The sequence below is a fragment of the Aspergillus stella-maris genome (genome assembly GCF_047715825.1).
Source record: "Aspergillus stella-maris strain CBS 113639 unplaced genomic scaffold BDV14scaffold_25, whole genome shotgun sequence".
In the NCBI taxonomy this organism is placed as follows: domain Eukaryota; kingdom Fungi; phylum Ascomycota; class Eurotiomycetes; order Eurotiales; family Aspergillaceae; genus Aspergillus; species Aspergillus stella-maris.
In genome coordinates, this window is record NW_027396819.1 from 338145 (window position 1) to 351691 (window position 13547).

At 50.7% G+C, this 13547-nt stretch overlaps 5 protein-coding genes across 5 annotated transcripts; 4 read left to right on the plus strand and 1 right to left on the minus strand.

Moving 5' to 3' along the window:
- Positions 1 to 1243: 1243 nt before the first annotated feature.
- Positions 1244 to 5859, plus strand: BDV14DRAFT_56298 (inositol polyphosphate kinase KCS1). Its single transcript, XM_073777043.1, has 3 exons — positions 1244 to 1371; positions 1463 to 3750; positions 3803 to 5859. The coding sequence occupies exons 2-3, from the start codon at positions 1616 to 1618 to the stop codon at positions 5742 to 5744; spliced, it is 4077 nt and encodes a 1358-aa protein (XP_073628508.1). The 5' UTR covers positions 1244 to 1371; positions 1463 to 1615; the 3' UTR covers positions 5745 to 5859.
- A 497-nt stretch (positions 5860 to 6356) lies between these two features.
- Positions 6357 to 8623, plus strand: BDV14DRAFT_172853 (MFS transporter). Its single transcript, XM_073768646.1, has 3 exons — positions 6357 to 6856; positions 6919 to 7834; positions 7887 to 8623. Exons 1-3 carry the CDS (start codon positions 6585 to 6587, stop codon positions 8535 to 8537), a joined length of 1839 nt encoding a protein of 612 aa, XP_073628509.1. The 5' UTR covers positions 6357 to 6584; the 3' UTR covers positions 8538 to 8623.
- BDV14DRAFT_56317 (uncharacterized protein) lies at positions 8387 to 9166 on the plus strand. The gene has a single exon (XM_073777044.1). It carries the CDS (start codon positions 8642 to 8644, stop codon positions 9056 to 9058), a length of 417 nt encoding a protein of 138 aa, XP_073628510.1. The 5' UTR covers positions 8387 to 8641; the 3' UTR covers positions 9059 to 9166.
- BDV14DRAFT_172855 (uncharacterized protein) lies at positions 8827 to 9784 on the minus strand. The gene is made up of 2 exons (XM_073768647.1): positions 9257 to 9784; positions 8827 to 9199 (listed from the first exon to the last, which is right to left on the minus strand). The coding sequence occupies exon 1, from the start codon at positions 9709 to 9711 to the stop codon at positions 9331 to 9333; it is 381 nt and encodes a 126-aa protein (XP_073628511.1). The 5' UTR covers positions 9712 to 9784; the 3' UTR covers positions 8827 to 9199; positions 9257 to 9330.
- An 801-nt stretch (positions 9785 to 10585) lies between these two features.
- Positions 10586 to 11944, plus strand: BDV14DRAFT_199950 (uncharacterized protein; the record flags this gene model as incomplete). The annotated part of the gene is made up of 5 exons (XM_073773401.1): positions 10586 to 10802; positions 10847 to 10866; positions 10915 to 11019; positions 11077 to 11462; positions 11524 to 11944. 5 exons carry the CDS (start codon positions 10586 to 10588, stop codon positions 11942 to 11944), a joined length of 1149 nt encoding a protein of 382 aa, XP_073628512.1.
- Positions 11945 to 13547: the final 1603 nt, after the last annotated feature.

Consider the following 13547-nt stretch of genomic DNA (forward strand, 5'->3'; position numbering starts at 1 on the left):
TGTGAAAGCTCGAAGGCCAATATGTCCCTCTGGAAGAACTCGACGGGAGATTTGCCGGCTCTTACGCGATATTCCTTGGAAATAGCATATGTGACCGGCTTCTTCGGAAATGGTGACGATTATGACAGCGGCGAATCGGTAGAAAATTCAAAAGGGCTGTGATTGAAATAGGAGACAACGATCAAGTCGAGGTTTTGGGTGACCAAGTTTGAGGTTGTTGGGAAATTTGAGCCAGCAGGTTGATCACGTTGCGCAATGATTGGTAGAATGCGACTGTAGGGGTCATGCGGGTGTGGGGTGAAAGAGACCCGAGGACATCCTCCTGGAATGTCCATCCACTGCGACCATCGGCCATCAAATATCTTCAAGACGAGACAAGAATTAAGCACGAGCTTGTATTGCATCATTCATTCTAGACGATAGCAAATGAGATGGGGTTCCATCTCGCCCGCTGCGGCTGTTGTAACCCCAGGATAAGACCGAAATTGTAGACTGTCATATCAGTATCCGGCATCAGATCTTCGAGTCATGTATTGATAAGGGATTGAACTCCTTTATTCTTCTCCATGTCTCGAATTATGGATTCTCGATGTGCGGTAGCACAGCGTGCCAGCTCTCAGAGGTCTGACTTGAGTTCCGCGCGTGCAATCACGACGACCGTTGACCAGGAGCCCAAGGGATAAAAGGAAGGTAATAGTAGCAAGTTTATCGAACATGGCCCGAAGTGTCGACGTGCGTATCAGGCCCCTTCAGAAGTGTGGAAGATTGGCCTGGAGATAGATTCCATCTCGTCACCCCGAGTCTCTTGACCGAAGCATTCGCAGAGGGCGAGGTCCTGATTGGTCGCATCCGGCCTCTCCTGAGCTTCAGTCTCTGACTTCATCGAATTCTCGTTCCACTCTAATCCGGAGAGGGCACGGCCTGGACGACGATTAGTGCCCAGCGATTAATCCCGCAACCTGAAATTGGGGTTGGAGCCACGTTTGGGGTCATTGAGTTGAGCGAAGTGGTGTCGCTGGAGGGGGAGACTGTTGAGTCGGGCGAGGAGCACAGGTTCGAGCAGAGAGTAATTGCTTTTTTTTGCGATCCACAGAAGCAGAGGGTGAAGAGCATCACGATCCGAGGAGCATCCAGGAAAGAGAGCATCCAGAAAGCGGTGACGGGATCCGCAACAAATCGAGCGCGGGTTGGCCAGACTCTTCGACTCTTCCTCTCCCAATCTTCCTCTTCCAAGCCGCTAAACCTCCCCAAGAACTCCCAACTCAAGGCTGCTCTTGCCTCGCCCCTTCCATCATCATACCTTAATCGCTCTCTCGAGCTAATGATAATCAACCTATCCCTCTTTCAGGCAGCCTCTCCCGATTTGAACCTGTAAGCTGCCCCTGCCCTGGAACGTGGCTGATGTTCCCTGATCTCCTTGACTGCTCTCATTCCAAGCCCCCGGCTAACGCAGTGACGCCAGATCCTCCTTGGGTCCGTAGGTCTCTGGGCTTTCTTTTTCCGCCTTATTCGACTGAAACACCAACCACGATCCTTTTTCGTCCACGCTTCTCTTCCTGTTCGGCTGCTCTAATCCCTGTTCTGGCTGTGCAGACTCCCGACCAATGTCCTCCCCATGTCAAGGCCTCCATCTGCATCTGACAATCCCCCCTCGACTCCCCCGGTGACACCTGCTGCGTCTGCCCAACATGATTGCTCTGCGCGGCCGGGCTCTCTTCGCAGCAAGCAGCGGCGCCGGGACCAGCTCGCCCATCTCGATCCTCAACAAGCTCCCTCCCCATCCCGCGCCGAATCCCCCACGGCTCGACAGTGGGCCAGCTCATCGTCCACTTCTACTCTAAAAAGGGTCACAACTGCCCCTGCGGCCCCGAACCTTTCCCGTCCAGGGCCATCTTATACCAGCTACAACAGTCCCCAGCTTTCTGAAAGAGAAAGTATTTTCGCAACGCATTACCTCCCCTCCGATAACGAAGCTGCCAATTCACCGCAACTTCCGCCCGTCGAAGCTGCCCATCATGATGCTCCTGCAAAGCTGATTTCGCCCATTGACAAGACGTCGCCGTCTTTTCCTTCCTCTTCCTTTACCCCCAAGGTCCTTTCCTACTACGACCGCGCCGACGACGCCCCCATGGAAGTTGATATTCGCAGACCTCCTCCATTACACTCCGCCCCGCTCCTTCCTTCCCGACCTTCTTTCGGCCTGTCACCCGAAGATTCAAATGTGACGCTAGACGAGGATCTTGGTTCATTCGCCAAGGGTCCGCAGAGCCCCTCTTGGGATTACCCCCCGTCTTATCGCTTATCGTCCTTGCACAGCGGGGGTGCGAGTGCGGGCGCATCGCAAACACTGAATCGTGGGCTTGGCCCTTCGCCGTTGATCGACGCGTCTTCTAAATCTCAGCAATTGATGATAACCCCGTCCGATTCTCGGGTCGCGGGTATCAATCCTGGGGCTAGCTCCCGCCAGACACAAGGCCGACCCTCTGGTGATTCGACGCAAGAACCTAAATTGGAACGCAGCTCTAGTCGCAGCCGTCGCGGGAGGGTGGAGCACTCAATTGAGGCAAACATCGCCAATGCGGAACCAGCTGCCCATGTTCGCAGCCGCAAGTCGAGTCATTATCTAGGTTTGTTCAAGGAAAACACTGCCACATCGCCGGATCGCAAGCGACGAGATGACCGTACCGCAAGGCATGATGAAGCCTTCGAGTCTGATGACAAACACCCGCAAGGGCTTCATGCGGACCAGCGGTCTTCCCGGGATGAACCTGAATCCAAAAGCCCAGAGCGACTAGGCCCTCAAGCTCCCAAGAGTTTATCGGCATTCTCTCTTGCCAATATCCCACTGATAGAGCCAACTGCAGGTGGCGAACCCCACGACGATTATTTGAACGAAGAAGTTCCTCCTAAATTCGAGCCCAAAGTGCTGCCAGGCAGCCTTCTCGAAGAGATTCGCAATTTTCATCTCACGCCTGGAGGTGCGCGAGGTGCCTCTTTCTCAAGGAGCATCCCAACTCAATTTTCAGAAAGAACGAGGGCGTTCCTGCATTCACGCTCCCCTTTCTCGGATACGGATGGCGAAAATCGTGGTTCCGCTCCAGTCGACGAGGAGGAAGACGAGCAAATATCCTCTGCGGTTTACTTCCCTCATGAGCGAGTGGCAGTTACCGACGAGGTACAAACTGTTGAAAAGGGTCCACACGGCTTACAGCCTCTTGAAGAATCGGAAACGGAGAGTAGCCTCGTTCTAATGCCAGAGAGACATGCTGCTCCGGATGAGCCTGAAGCTAATCATGTGGATATCTCGCTTCGATCTAAGAATGAAAGTAGAATCCTGCACGGCGATCTTCAGGAAAGGAAGACTCCAATAGAAGAGCTAAATGAGAAAGCCATTGATTCCACGTTCCAGCGCCAGATTGAGTATTCAACTGAAGAATCCGAAGCACTCTCCGCGGATGACAGTGGAACGTCTGTTAAGGACGAGGAGTCTAGCGTGACAGACGAGGCTGAGGTCACACCAACAGCAACGCCCACGCAACGTCCGCGCATCCCTCGCCCTCGAAGGGCCGAAGACGCCGTAACGCCAGTCGGGGCAGTTGAATTGAAACCTTATCGACATCAGGTGGGCGGCCATACGACGGTGTTTCGGTTTTCCAGGCGCGCCGTGTGCAAACAGCTCAACAACAGAGAGAACGAATTTTATGAGCGCATTGAACGCAGGCATCCTGAGATGCTGATGTTTCTTCCAAGGTATGTAGTAATTACTCCCTTGTCCAACTCCAGGTATTAATTGACATTTTAGATATATTGGTGTCTTGAACGTAACCTTCTCTAAAAAGCGTTCAAAGAAGCCTTCGGAAGCCCCGTCAGACATTGAGAATGCCGCAGATGAATCGCGGGCTCTCAGAAAGACTAGCCCAGCTTCGCAGAACCACATTAAACAAGCCTCAGACCCTACAACAAAAGAGCGCATTTTCAGCCAGAAGCAAGTGACTGGTATAGTCCCGAAGGTCATACTCGAGAACAACCGTCACATAATTCCTATGGATCTATTCTCCGGCCACAAAAGACCTCGCACTGCGGACAATGCTATGCTTGGTTTCCAGACTTCTGATCAGCAGATGGAACCGACTGTCAATGGGCGAAATCATCAAAACGGGACCTTCAATGAGAAACTTCCACCATCGCCAGTAAAGAAGACTTGGGGTGCTACAACTGTCAACCGCAAGCTCCAGGAGCAAGTTCTGAGGGAGGTTTTCAGCCCGCCCGCAATTCATCACCACCGGCGCCATGCCCGCGGACTTCTTACATTACCGAGAACGACATCAGATAGCGGCCACCGCCGGGCTGCCAACCTTTCGGAAAGCCTAGTTCCGAGCCCACTCCAAAGCATGGAACAGGTAACTTCACCGCGGTCGCCGGCCATTGACATTGTGAAGAAAGGTGGCGATGGCCCAGGCCTGTCTTCATCCGCCTCTACCGCTCTTGAAGCAGGCCAGGCACAACTTGACTCGGTGAGATCAGAAGAGGGGGCTCCGCATCGTTCCAACTCGGTGTCCCGGACTCGAACGGTTCGGCGCCGGCACTCTGGCAGTGGTCTGCAAAGGCGAGGGACACTTGACTCTGATAAGAGCGGGGGAGATCTCATGTTCTTTGAGGACGAGGGATACGGGGGTGATCGGGAAGATGATATTTTCTCCATGGAAAGTGACGCACCGCCTACCTCGACCAACCCTGAGGAAGCGAAGCTGCCGGCTAGTAAAAGAAACGGATCGATTTCTGAAAATGGATGGACTACTGGTCGCCATTCCCGTGATACTTCCCAGAAACCTGTCTTCTTTAACCTTGACAGCAAGACGAACTCGCAGACTCCAGCCAACCCAAAGGAAGCGCAGACGAAGCAGGATGACCGAGTTCAATTCTTCCTGCTGCTGGAGGATCTGACTGCGGGTATGAACAAGCCTTGCGTGTTGGACCTGAAGATGGGCACTCGCCAGTACGGAGTAGAGGCCGATGAGAAGAAGAGAAAGTCCCAGAGACGCAAGTGTCAGAACACAACCTCTCAGCAACTTGGTGTTCGGCTGTGCGGCATGCAAACGTGGAACGTGAAGAAGCAGGAGTACACCTTCGAAGACAAGTATTTTGGCCGCGACCTAAAATCTGGCCGGGAATTCCAGGATGCTCTGACACGCTTCCTCTACGACGGCATTAGTTACTTAAGCGTGGCTAAGAAGATTCCTGTCATTCTCGACAAGCTGGCCAAACTAGAGAACATGATCCGAAAGCTCAAGAGTTACCGTCTATATGCCAGTAGTCTTTTAATTCTATATGACGGCGAGCAGAACCCGCAACAGGCAGAACAACCGGAAACGGCCCCCACGAGCAAGAACATACGGAGCTACCTGCAACGTCGCCAGTCTGATGATGGACATAACAACCTGGACGTTTCGTTAAAGATTGTTGATTTCGCGAATTGCGTTACTGGCGAAGACGAGCTTCCTCCAGACGTTCCTTGTCCTCCTCAACATCCGGACGATATTGACCGTGGCTATCTGCGCGGGCTTCGCTCTCTTAGGATGTACTTTCAACGGATCATGAAGGAGATCAGTGAAGACGAGTACACTGAGAGAGGAGAAGGTGAAGGCATCGCCCTCAACCCTCAATTGACCGACGACCACCATACGACTGACCGCTATTGGGATGAGAATGTTGTGGATCACGATCCAGGAGAAGTCAGTTTCTGAAGCGGCTCCTGCCTTCGTCTTCTGGCTTTGTCTCCCGTTAGCATCCGCCCAGATTTATCTTGGTTTTTCACTTTGATCATTTTTTTCTTTGCTCTCTTTCCTGCGTCTCGTTATACCTTTTTTTGAGTTGGAGTTAATTGCCTTGCCTTTCATCTGTCGATTCAGCCAATGGAATCAAACAGGGGTCACGAGTGCGGCGTTATTACTGCATGGTAACGGCTTGGAGGTTATGCTGAATTTGCTTTCGTACATGTTTTCTAATTTGAGATACCAAAAGCATTGTACCGACCCCGGTGGAGATACGATGTCTTCTACGGTGACAACGATTGACGACTGGTCACGGCACATTTACTTTCCCTGGAGGACTCCTACTATGCCCGGTGCATGGTCGAAGTTCCTGCATTATGCTTTTACTTCTCTTCGCATTCTGGTTTCTTCATCTGCACTTCATCGGACAGCCTGTCTTAGAATATACCATCCGGGAACTTGTTCGATTCCCGGGCTTTGCTTCTCTCCGAGAACGACCGTATTCTATTGTTTGTATGCGTCATAGTAGGTCTAGATGAGAGTTATAATCTATTCATCCGTGTTTGAACTTGTTCTCTGCATATGCGAATGTAGATCCAGCTTTACCTTGGGCATCAATGTGATAGATAAGAGTCACGTGTATCGGCGATAAGCGGTGATCTCCTGCGGAGTCACGACGTCAGCCTCCGCTCTCTCCTCACCACCTCCCTTCATTCCTACATCCAATGTTACCTTCTGTTGACTTATTTCTACTCGAGTGAAAGCTCCCTAGATCTCGCGACTGGTATCCGAAACTCTTACAGTCGCGAGAACATGACCGGCTCAAATGGCCAGACCCGGCTGGTCATCGATAAGCGCGACTTCGACACCAATCGTCGGTCATCTACATCGAACGAAACTGACGCCCAAGAAGACCAGGCCTTGCTCGGATCACGTCCCGAATCGAGCCTGTCTGTGGCCAGGTACAGTGATAACAATGATGGCCTCTTGAGCGATGTCGTCGAGGAAATCGTGGAGAGGGACCGGCAGAAGATGGCTCGGAAGGTTGTCCGGATAGGCAGCTTCGTTTGGGGAGTCATTACTTGGTGAGGACTACAACTCTATTCCCAGCGGAAGGACTTTTGCTGATCTTGCTTGTGTTGTCTAGTCTCGGCGCAGGAAGCATTACGGCATTCTCCCTCTACGGACCGTTGCTACTGACTCGGTTACACTATACCCAGCTGCGGGTTAATGAGGTATCCATTGCTGCGGGGATTTCAATGTACCTCCCCGTGTCGTTAGCCGGATACCTCTGTGACCGCTACTCGCCGTCTCCGTTAACGTTATTTGCGGGCATTACTTTCGGCCTCGGATACCTCCTTGCGGCGTTTACATACAAGAGCGGGCCCCCTCCGGATGCTGGTGGAGATGGTTGGCCTTTCTGGGTGATGGTCGTGGCATTTGTTGCTATTGGCATGGCTACGTGTAGTATGTATTTAGCTGCCGTTACGACGTGCGCCAAGAACTTCGGTAGGGGAAAGCACAAGGGTATTATCCTTGCTGTTCCTATTGCTGCTTTCGGCTTGAGCGGTATGTGGCAGAGTCAGGTTGGGACATACCTGCTCTGCGAACGCTTGGAAGACGGAAGATGTGGCGATGTTGATGTCTACAAGTACTTTCTCTTTCTTGCTATACTACTGATGACCATCGGGGTTATTGGTAGCTTCGCGCTTAGGATCGTGGACGATGACGAGGACAAATATATTGACGAAGCGGTCGACGAGTTGGAAAGGAGCGGTCTTCTGGCGGAGAGTGAATTCTTTAGACCGCGCAGTGAGGTTAATGCTGCTTATGGGACGTTCTCGCAGGACGAGGACAACGATTCTGACGGTCAATCTGTTACCGCCTCAGAAGAAAGACGCGAAGCTGCTCGCCGCGAGAAAGAGAGGGAAGAGGAGGAACGTAGGAAGAAGAACTGGCTGTTGAACTATGAAACCAGGACCTTCCTTGCGGATCATACAATGTGGTGGCTGGCGTTGGGCTTCTTCCTGGTCACTGGCCCTGGAGAGGCCTATCTCAACAACGTAAGCCCTAACCTGAACTGCCAAAATTATTACTTCCGCTGACACCTTCTAGCTTGGGACAATCGTCCAGACCCTCAACTCGGACTCTGTGGCACTTGTCGACGCTCATCCCGCAGGTCTTCCATCCACCCATGTCACGATCATCGCGCTGACCTCCACAATTGCCCGTCTCCTGACCGGCTCGCTGTCCGATCTCTTCGCCCCCACTGCAAACCACCACTTCACCACCGACCAAGAACCCGCCGAAGTATCTACCACGAAACACCGAACAACCCTCTCACGCCTCGCATTCCTCATCCCGTCCGCCCTTCTCCTGTCACTAGGCTTCCTCCTCCTCGCGTCTCCACTCCCAACAAGCCAGCCCGAGCTCGCACACCTAACCACCGCCCTCGTCGGCCTCGGCTACGGCAGCGCCTTCTCCCTCGTCCCGATCATCATCTCTGTAGTCTGGGGCGTCGAGAACTTTGGCACAAACTGGGGCATTGTGGCTATGTTCCCGGCCGTTGGTGCTGCGATGTGGGGTGTTATTTACTCACGCGGATATCAAGATGCCGCTGATGGGTCGCCAGCTGATGACGGGCAGTGCCATGGCTGGAGGTGTTTTGGGTTCTGGTCTATCGGGTGTACAGCTAGTGTCTGGGTTGCTGTTGCCGCTTGGTTAGTTGCTTGGGCTTCGTGGCGGAGGAGAGGGGTTGTTGTTTGAGGATTGTTATACTATACTATATTCTGGATTTAGCTGGCATATTGGCGCTTGAGCTTGTGTTTTTTACAACTAGAATGTGAGGACCTGTGAAATCGACGCCGAAAATGACCGCTACTGAGGCCATAAACGGCCGCATTTCCACCCGTATCTCTCAGCGGGCGTGCCGCTGCCTGAATATCCTCACGTGCTTTGCATCACTATTCTGCACCTGCCAAGCGTTCTTAGTCACCTCTCTGATGTTTAACTCGCGCTCGACCTCAGCGAGCTTCAGGCCATTTCAACTCTCGACCATAACGACGCCGAAAATGGCCTCCCTCACGGCCAAATCTAGCTGCCCTCCAGCCCCGACTGGCCTGGTCGAGCGCTGTATAAAATGCTCCTCCTTCCTCCCTGTTTTCTCTTTTTATCCTGTCACTTATCTCTCACCAACTCTGACGCTGATTATCTCTATACTTCAGTCTTTACCTCTATCTGGCTATCTCAATGACTCCTCCTCCCGTCCCCTCTGCTCAACCCGGTGAACGCCAGTACTGGACTAATCCCATCCTCTGCGAGGAGACTCGAGCCAGACTAGAACATTTCCGTAGCCTTGGATGGCTCCCCCCAAATTTCAAGCCCAAGACCTTGGAAGGCCTTGCCGATGTCGAACGATATTGGTGGAAGTACGTATATTACTGACTTAAACTTCTATCCAACGGCTTAGAAATAACATGCAATAGGTATTGCATCCAGCTAAACCACAATTATGTCGAGTACCTGCTCTTGGAGGATCAAGCAATCTTTATGAATTTCTTTAATTGGATGTACAAGACCTCGCGGAAGAAACTTCTTTAGTTATATAATAAATACCTTTGTCAATACTTTGGCCTGTTCGCCCGGCGTCGTGTGAATGGTGATGTCCATGAACAGATGCGGCGGGTATGCTAGGTTTCCTTGGACTTGGCAGATAGAGGGCTAATCTAAATAATAGTTTCTTGAACCTGTTACGCGGTGGCGGGCTTTGGTCTCGATATTGAAGGATCAGAATACGGGGTTTGGCTATTATCCGATTGTGCTGAGGGGGGTGGATTGTTGTCTTCTGTGTGCTGTTGATCAGGCGTCTAGAGATTATATGGATTGCTACCTTGTACTTTAATGATTGATTGATTCGTGTACTAGTCAAGTATGTCGTCATGGTTCAACGACAAGAGATACATACGCTGTATGAATCAAGTCTGACATGGCTGTCCATAATCCTAGAATCCTGGAGATCAACAAGTATGCTACTACACTCTCTTGGTGTTTCCTACTTATTACTAGAAACTAGCCCACAGCGCGAGGAGAACGCAACGTATAACATAGTTAGATAAGCCTCTCCAAGCAATCGTAAAGATGATCATTCGAAGATATAGTGCATGTTGCCAAGTAAGCAAGGCTTAGACCAATTCGCCATTTAGGGACGCCTGCAGTGGCCAAGGGCTGATGAAGAATCCAGCCAGTAAGGAGTATCTTACCGAGGCTGGGATTATGTGAGCGAGACTGCACCTCGTAGTCTGCAGGTGGGCAAGGATTATTCCAAGGGGGGTGAGATAGCAAACATCCCCTCTCTTGAGGCAAAACGGACGATCCTAATCGCGAGGCTGTATGAGATGCTGCACTTATCCGTTATTCGGATTTCAGTGATAGTAGCAGACATGTTGATGTTGACTGGTATACTGCCAGCCGTCACACCCAGGACATGAGCCCAGATTGCTCATGCTATACGCATGTTATGGCTAAAGTTCGTGATGTCAAGGCCGGTTCGTGATGACCCCTCAGTAAGGTAACCCTAGATTCCAAGATGCACCTAAGAATTCTGGTGGCACAACAACTCTGCGTATGATTTCATCCGTCAGCTGATTTATATGCAGTCAGCTCCGTTGCGTGGATCTCGTTGATCAATTCTGTTCCCACCTGGCAGCAGTACATACCACCACAGCCTCGTGTATGATGATGATGTCCTATTAATACGCTGGTCTGGCAGAGGTCAAGCCTACATCTTTTTCAATCTCGTGTTAGGGGAGCCTACCATGGCTGTTATACTCTCACCTGAACAGCGCGAGGCTCTGCTCGATCTTCCTGCCGGTAGCCCTCCACCGGGGCAGGTTTCGAACCTTGTTGATCCGCCAAACCTGACGGTGGTCGGGCGCGTGGTCCTCCTGTCATGCTTTGCCTTGGCTTGTGCCTTCGTGGCAGTTCGTGCCTATACGAAACTTTTTGTTATGCGTGCCGTCCGGAAGTCTGATTGTAAGTTGACTGATACCTGTCTGAGCCGTATGTTAACGTTCTAGATGCCATACTCATCGCTTGGGTAGAGTTCCAGACGTGCAATAACCTGGAGTAACCTGACTTATCATAGGCAATGTTTATGGGCTATTTCGCGCCCTGCTGGCTAGGTGGTGAAGTCTCCTCAGGGGTCGACCAGTGGAATCTCCGACTGAGAGATCTTCGATCCCTGCTCTGGGTGGGTGATATCTAGTATCTTACTGGGCATTTTTGAGCCGTATACTCACGGCAACAGTACTACCACGTCGGATCGATCGTCGCCGGCCTCATCATCCTCTTCATCAAGCTTGCCATCCTCCTGCAGTTGCTCGAGATATTCGGTCACAGACGAGACCTGTTCTTCTGGAGCTGCCATGTCGTCATCTGGTCGAATGTCATCTACTACACTGTCAACACGCTTCTCGATATCTTCGGCTGTCGACCAATCGCAAAGTCCTGGGATTTCCTCATCACGACGGGCTCCTGCGTCGTCAAGACTGACTCGCAGAACTTATCGTCCAGTGTGATCAACTGCGCCTCGGACTTGATTATCTTGATCCTCCCGCAGACGAAAATCTGGCAGCTGCACATGTCGCGCCGCAAGAAAATCGCCGTCTCGACGGTCTTTGCCTTTGGGATTATGTAGGCTCCCCCCCCTGTTTCTGTTCCTGTTCCTGTTCCTGGGGTTTTCTAAGAGATTTAGGGCCTGCACCGCCGCCGTGGTAAAACTCGCCTTCTCCGTGCTAATCTTCAAATCAACCAACAACGTCTCCTACTACGCCTTCTGCATGGCGCTCTCGTCCCTAGCCGAGATAACATGTGGGATCCTAGCAGCATGTCTCCCATGCACCCCGAGCTTCGCAAAGCGCGTAAGAGCGAGTCCGTACGTGTCGAAATGGGAAAGATCCCTGCGGTCTTTGTTGTCGGCACGCCGCAGCCGGGATGATAGCCATGCCAATTTGGCCTCTGACGCTCGGATTCAGGGTAACGGGGGACAGCCGACAAAGGGTAACAGGGTCTGTGCGGATGAGTATCCGCTGACTCTGGTTGAGAGTGTTTATAGTAGTGAGTTAGCTTCTCTAGGTGGTGATGTGCAAGCGCCTGCTGTGCTTCCACGTGTATAGGCTTTTCGAGAAGAGGTGACGACCTTGATTATGTAGCAGAATGGAATAAGAGGATGCACTGTTGGTGTAATCTAGAAGCCTTGGTACCTAGAATAGCATTCAAATAATTGCATTACTTTTCAACCTTGAATCACCTGGTTGTGCTGCTATTGTGTAAAAAATATCGCTATAAAAACATACCTATTGCTATTCAAGATTCATTTTTCTGTGATATGACCAGTTATGGTGTGTAGCTCGCCAAAACCGCTAACGCTGGAAAGTGCTGCAGGCAGACGTCTAGATATACTCAACCCCAGGTTTTCAGCTTTATAGAGCGCTGTTAACCCAAGTTTTGTAATTAAAACTAATTACACTAATCATGCTAGAAGCTCTTCTCAAGCATTTTCTAAGAAGCGTGGCTTCGCCTAGAAAAGATAGGACTTAAGTTTGGCTGGATAAACAGCTACCAGCATTAGCTGGCTGCTTCCTTCAATTAGTTGGTCTAAACATAATTTAGTAAAATCAAACAAACAGAACACCGATCTACAAGATAAGCGTTTATATATCTAAATCCAAGTCATATTAATTGGCGCTGATACAGCCTTATTTCGCCCTCCTTCCCTGTGCACATTGGTACCTCATAATAGACCTTATAACAGTGTCTCCTCAAACCGTTGACTAGCTCATGGACAAAACCTCAATCCTTTGGTCTCCGTGTTACGGCGTGTTTATCCACGGGCTTTGGTTTCTCAACCCTAGGTACCGTGGTTAACATGAAGACACCCAGAAAGGCAGGGAATTTAAGACAGAAAGCGTTAAATATACATATACTACTGGATTCCAAGTAATCCAACCATTAACGTAAGCCAGCAATCCAGTATAAATGCATCCGAACGGGGTGGGCTTCAAGGTTTTCCACTTGCTTATAAGACTTTAGTTTAAGCTCGAGAAGACCTTTCTTCCCTAGATATCACACTGTGAACGGAGGATTAGTATTCACCAGCTAAGTTAAATTCCCTCAGATGCATCATAGCCTCGGTTCAATAACAGAAAGCCAGATCGAATTTACCTGGGCATGGGAAAGCTTAGCTCGAACAATCAATAGGCGTAATTGTTCCATTTTTCTAAGCTTTATAGGCGGCTGTAGTAAATAACAGAGTATATCTACTTCGCCAAATTTTGCTTTCGCGAATAGAGCTTCCGCTAGAATAATTAATAGAGCTTGTTTCGAATATTGGTGCTGTCAGATAAGGTCAGGGTCGTCCTGCTAAGCGTCGAATCGGACCTTAGGTATTCTGATATCAAAAAAGAGAAGAGCAAAATAGAAGATGCAATAGTAACTCTGGTTCGTACTGGCGATCTGACCATGTTACTGTAAACTGAAGATAAGGCACGAGAGGCAGAAAGTAAATACAGGTGGGTAGTGTGCGTCCTTTTATACCTTGCCTGGATATTTCACCCCCGGGTGAAATATCTCTTCCCTCGTCCTCGTCGTCCCATAAGAGGACGACGGGGACGCTCGGGTCGGAACAACGTTCCTCCTAGCGTCGTCGTATCACGCCGGCGAGGCACCTGATTGATTGGCTGCCGTTTGCTCAGCCTTTCTAACAGGTGCTTCATCTCA

Coding starts and splice junctions, on each gene's coding strand:
- BDV14DRAFT_172853 (XM_073768646.1), top strand. CDS start 6,585: ATGACCGGCTCAAATGGCCAGACCCGGCTGGTCATCGATAAGCGCGAC. Junction 6,857..6,918: donor GTTTGGGGAGTCATTACTTG/GTGAGGACTACA, acceptor TGTGTTGTCTAG/TCTCGGCGCAGGAAGCATTA. Junction 7,835..7,886: donor GAGAGGCCTATCTCAACAAC/GTAAGCCCTAAC, acceptor GACACCTTCTAG/CTTGGGACAATCGTCCAGAC.
- BDV14DRAFT_172855 (XM_073768647.1), bottom strand. CDS start 9,711: ATGACGACATACTTGACTAGTACACGAATCAATCAATCATTAAAGTAC.
- BDV14DRAFT_56298 (XM_073777043.1), top strand. CDS start 1,616: ATGTCAAGGCCTCCATCTGCATCTGACAATCCCCCCTCGACTCCCCCG. Junction 3,751..3,802: donor ATGCTGATGTTTCTTCCAAG/GTATGTAGTAAT, acceptor TTGACATTTTAG/ATATATTGGTGTCTTGAACG.
- BDV14DRAFT_56317 (XM_073777044.1), top strand. CDS start 8,642: ATGACCGCTACTGAGGCCATAAACGGCCGCATTTCCACCCGTATCTCT.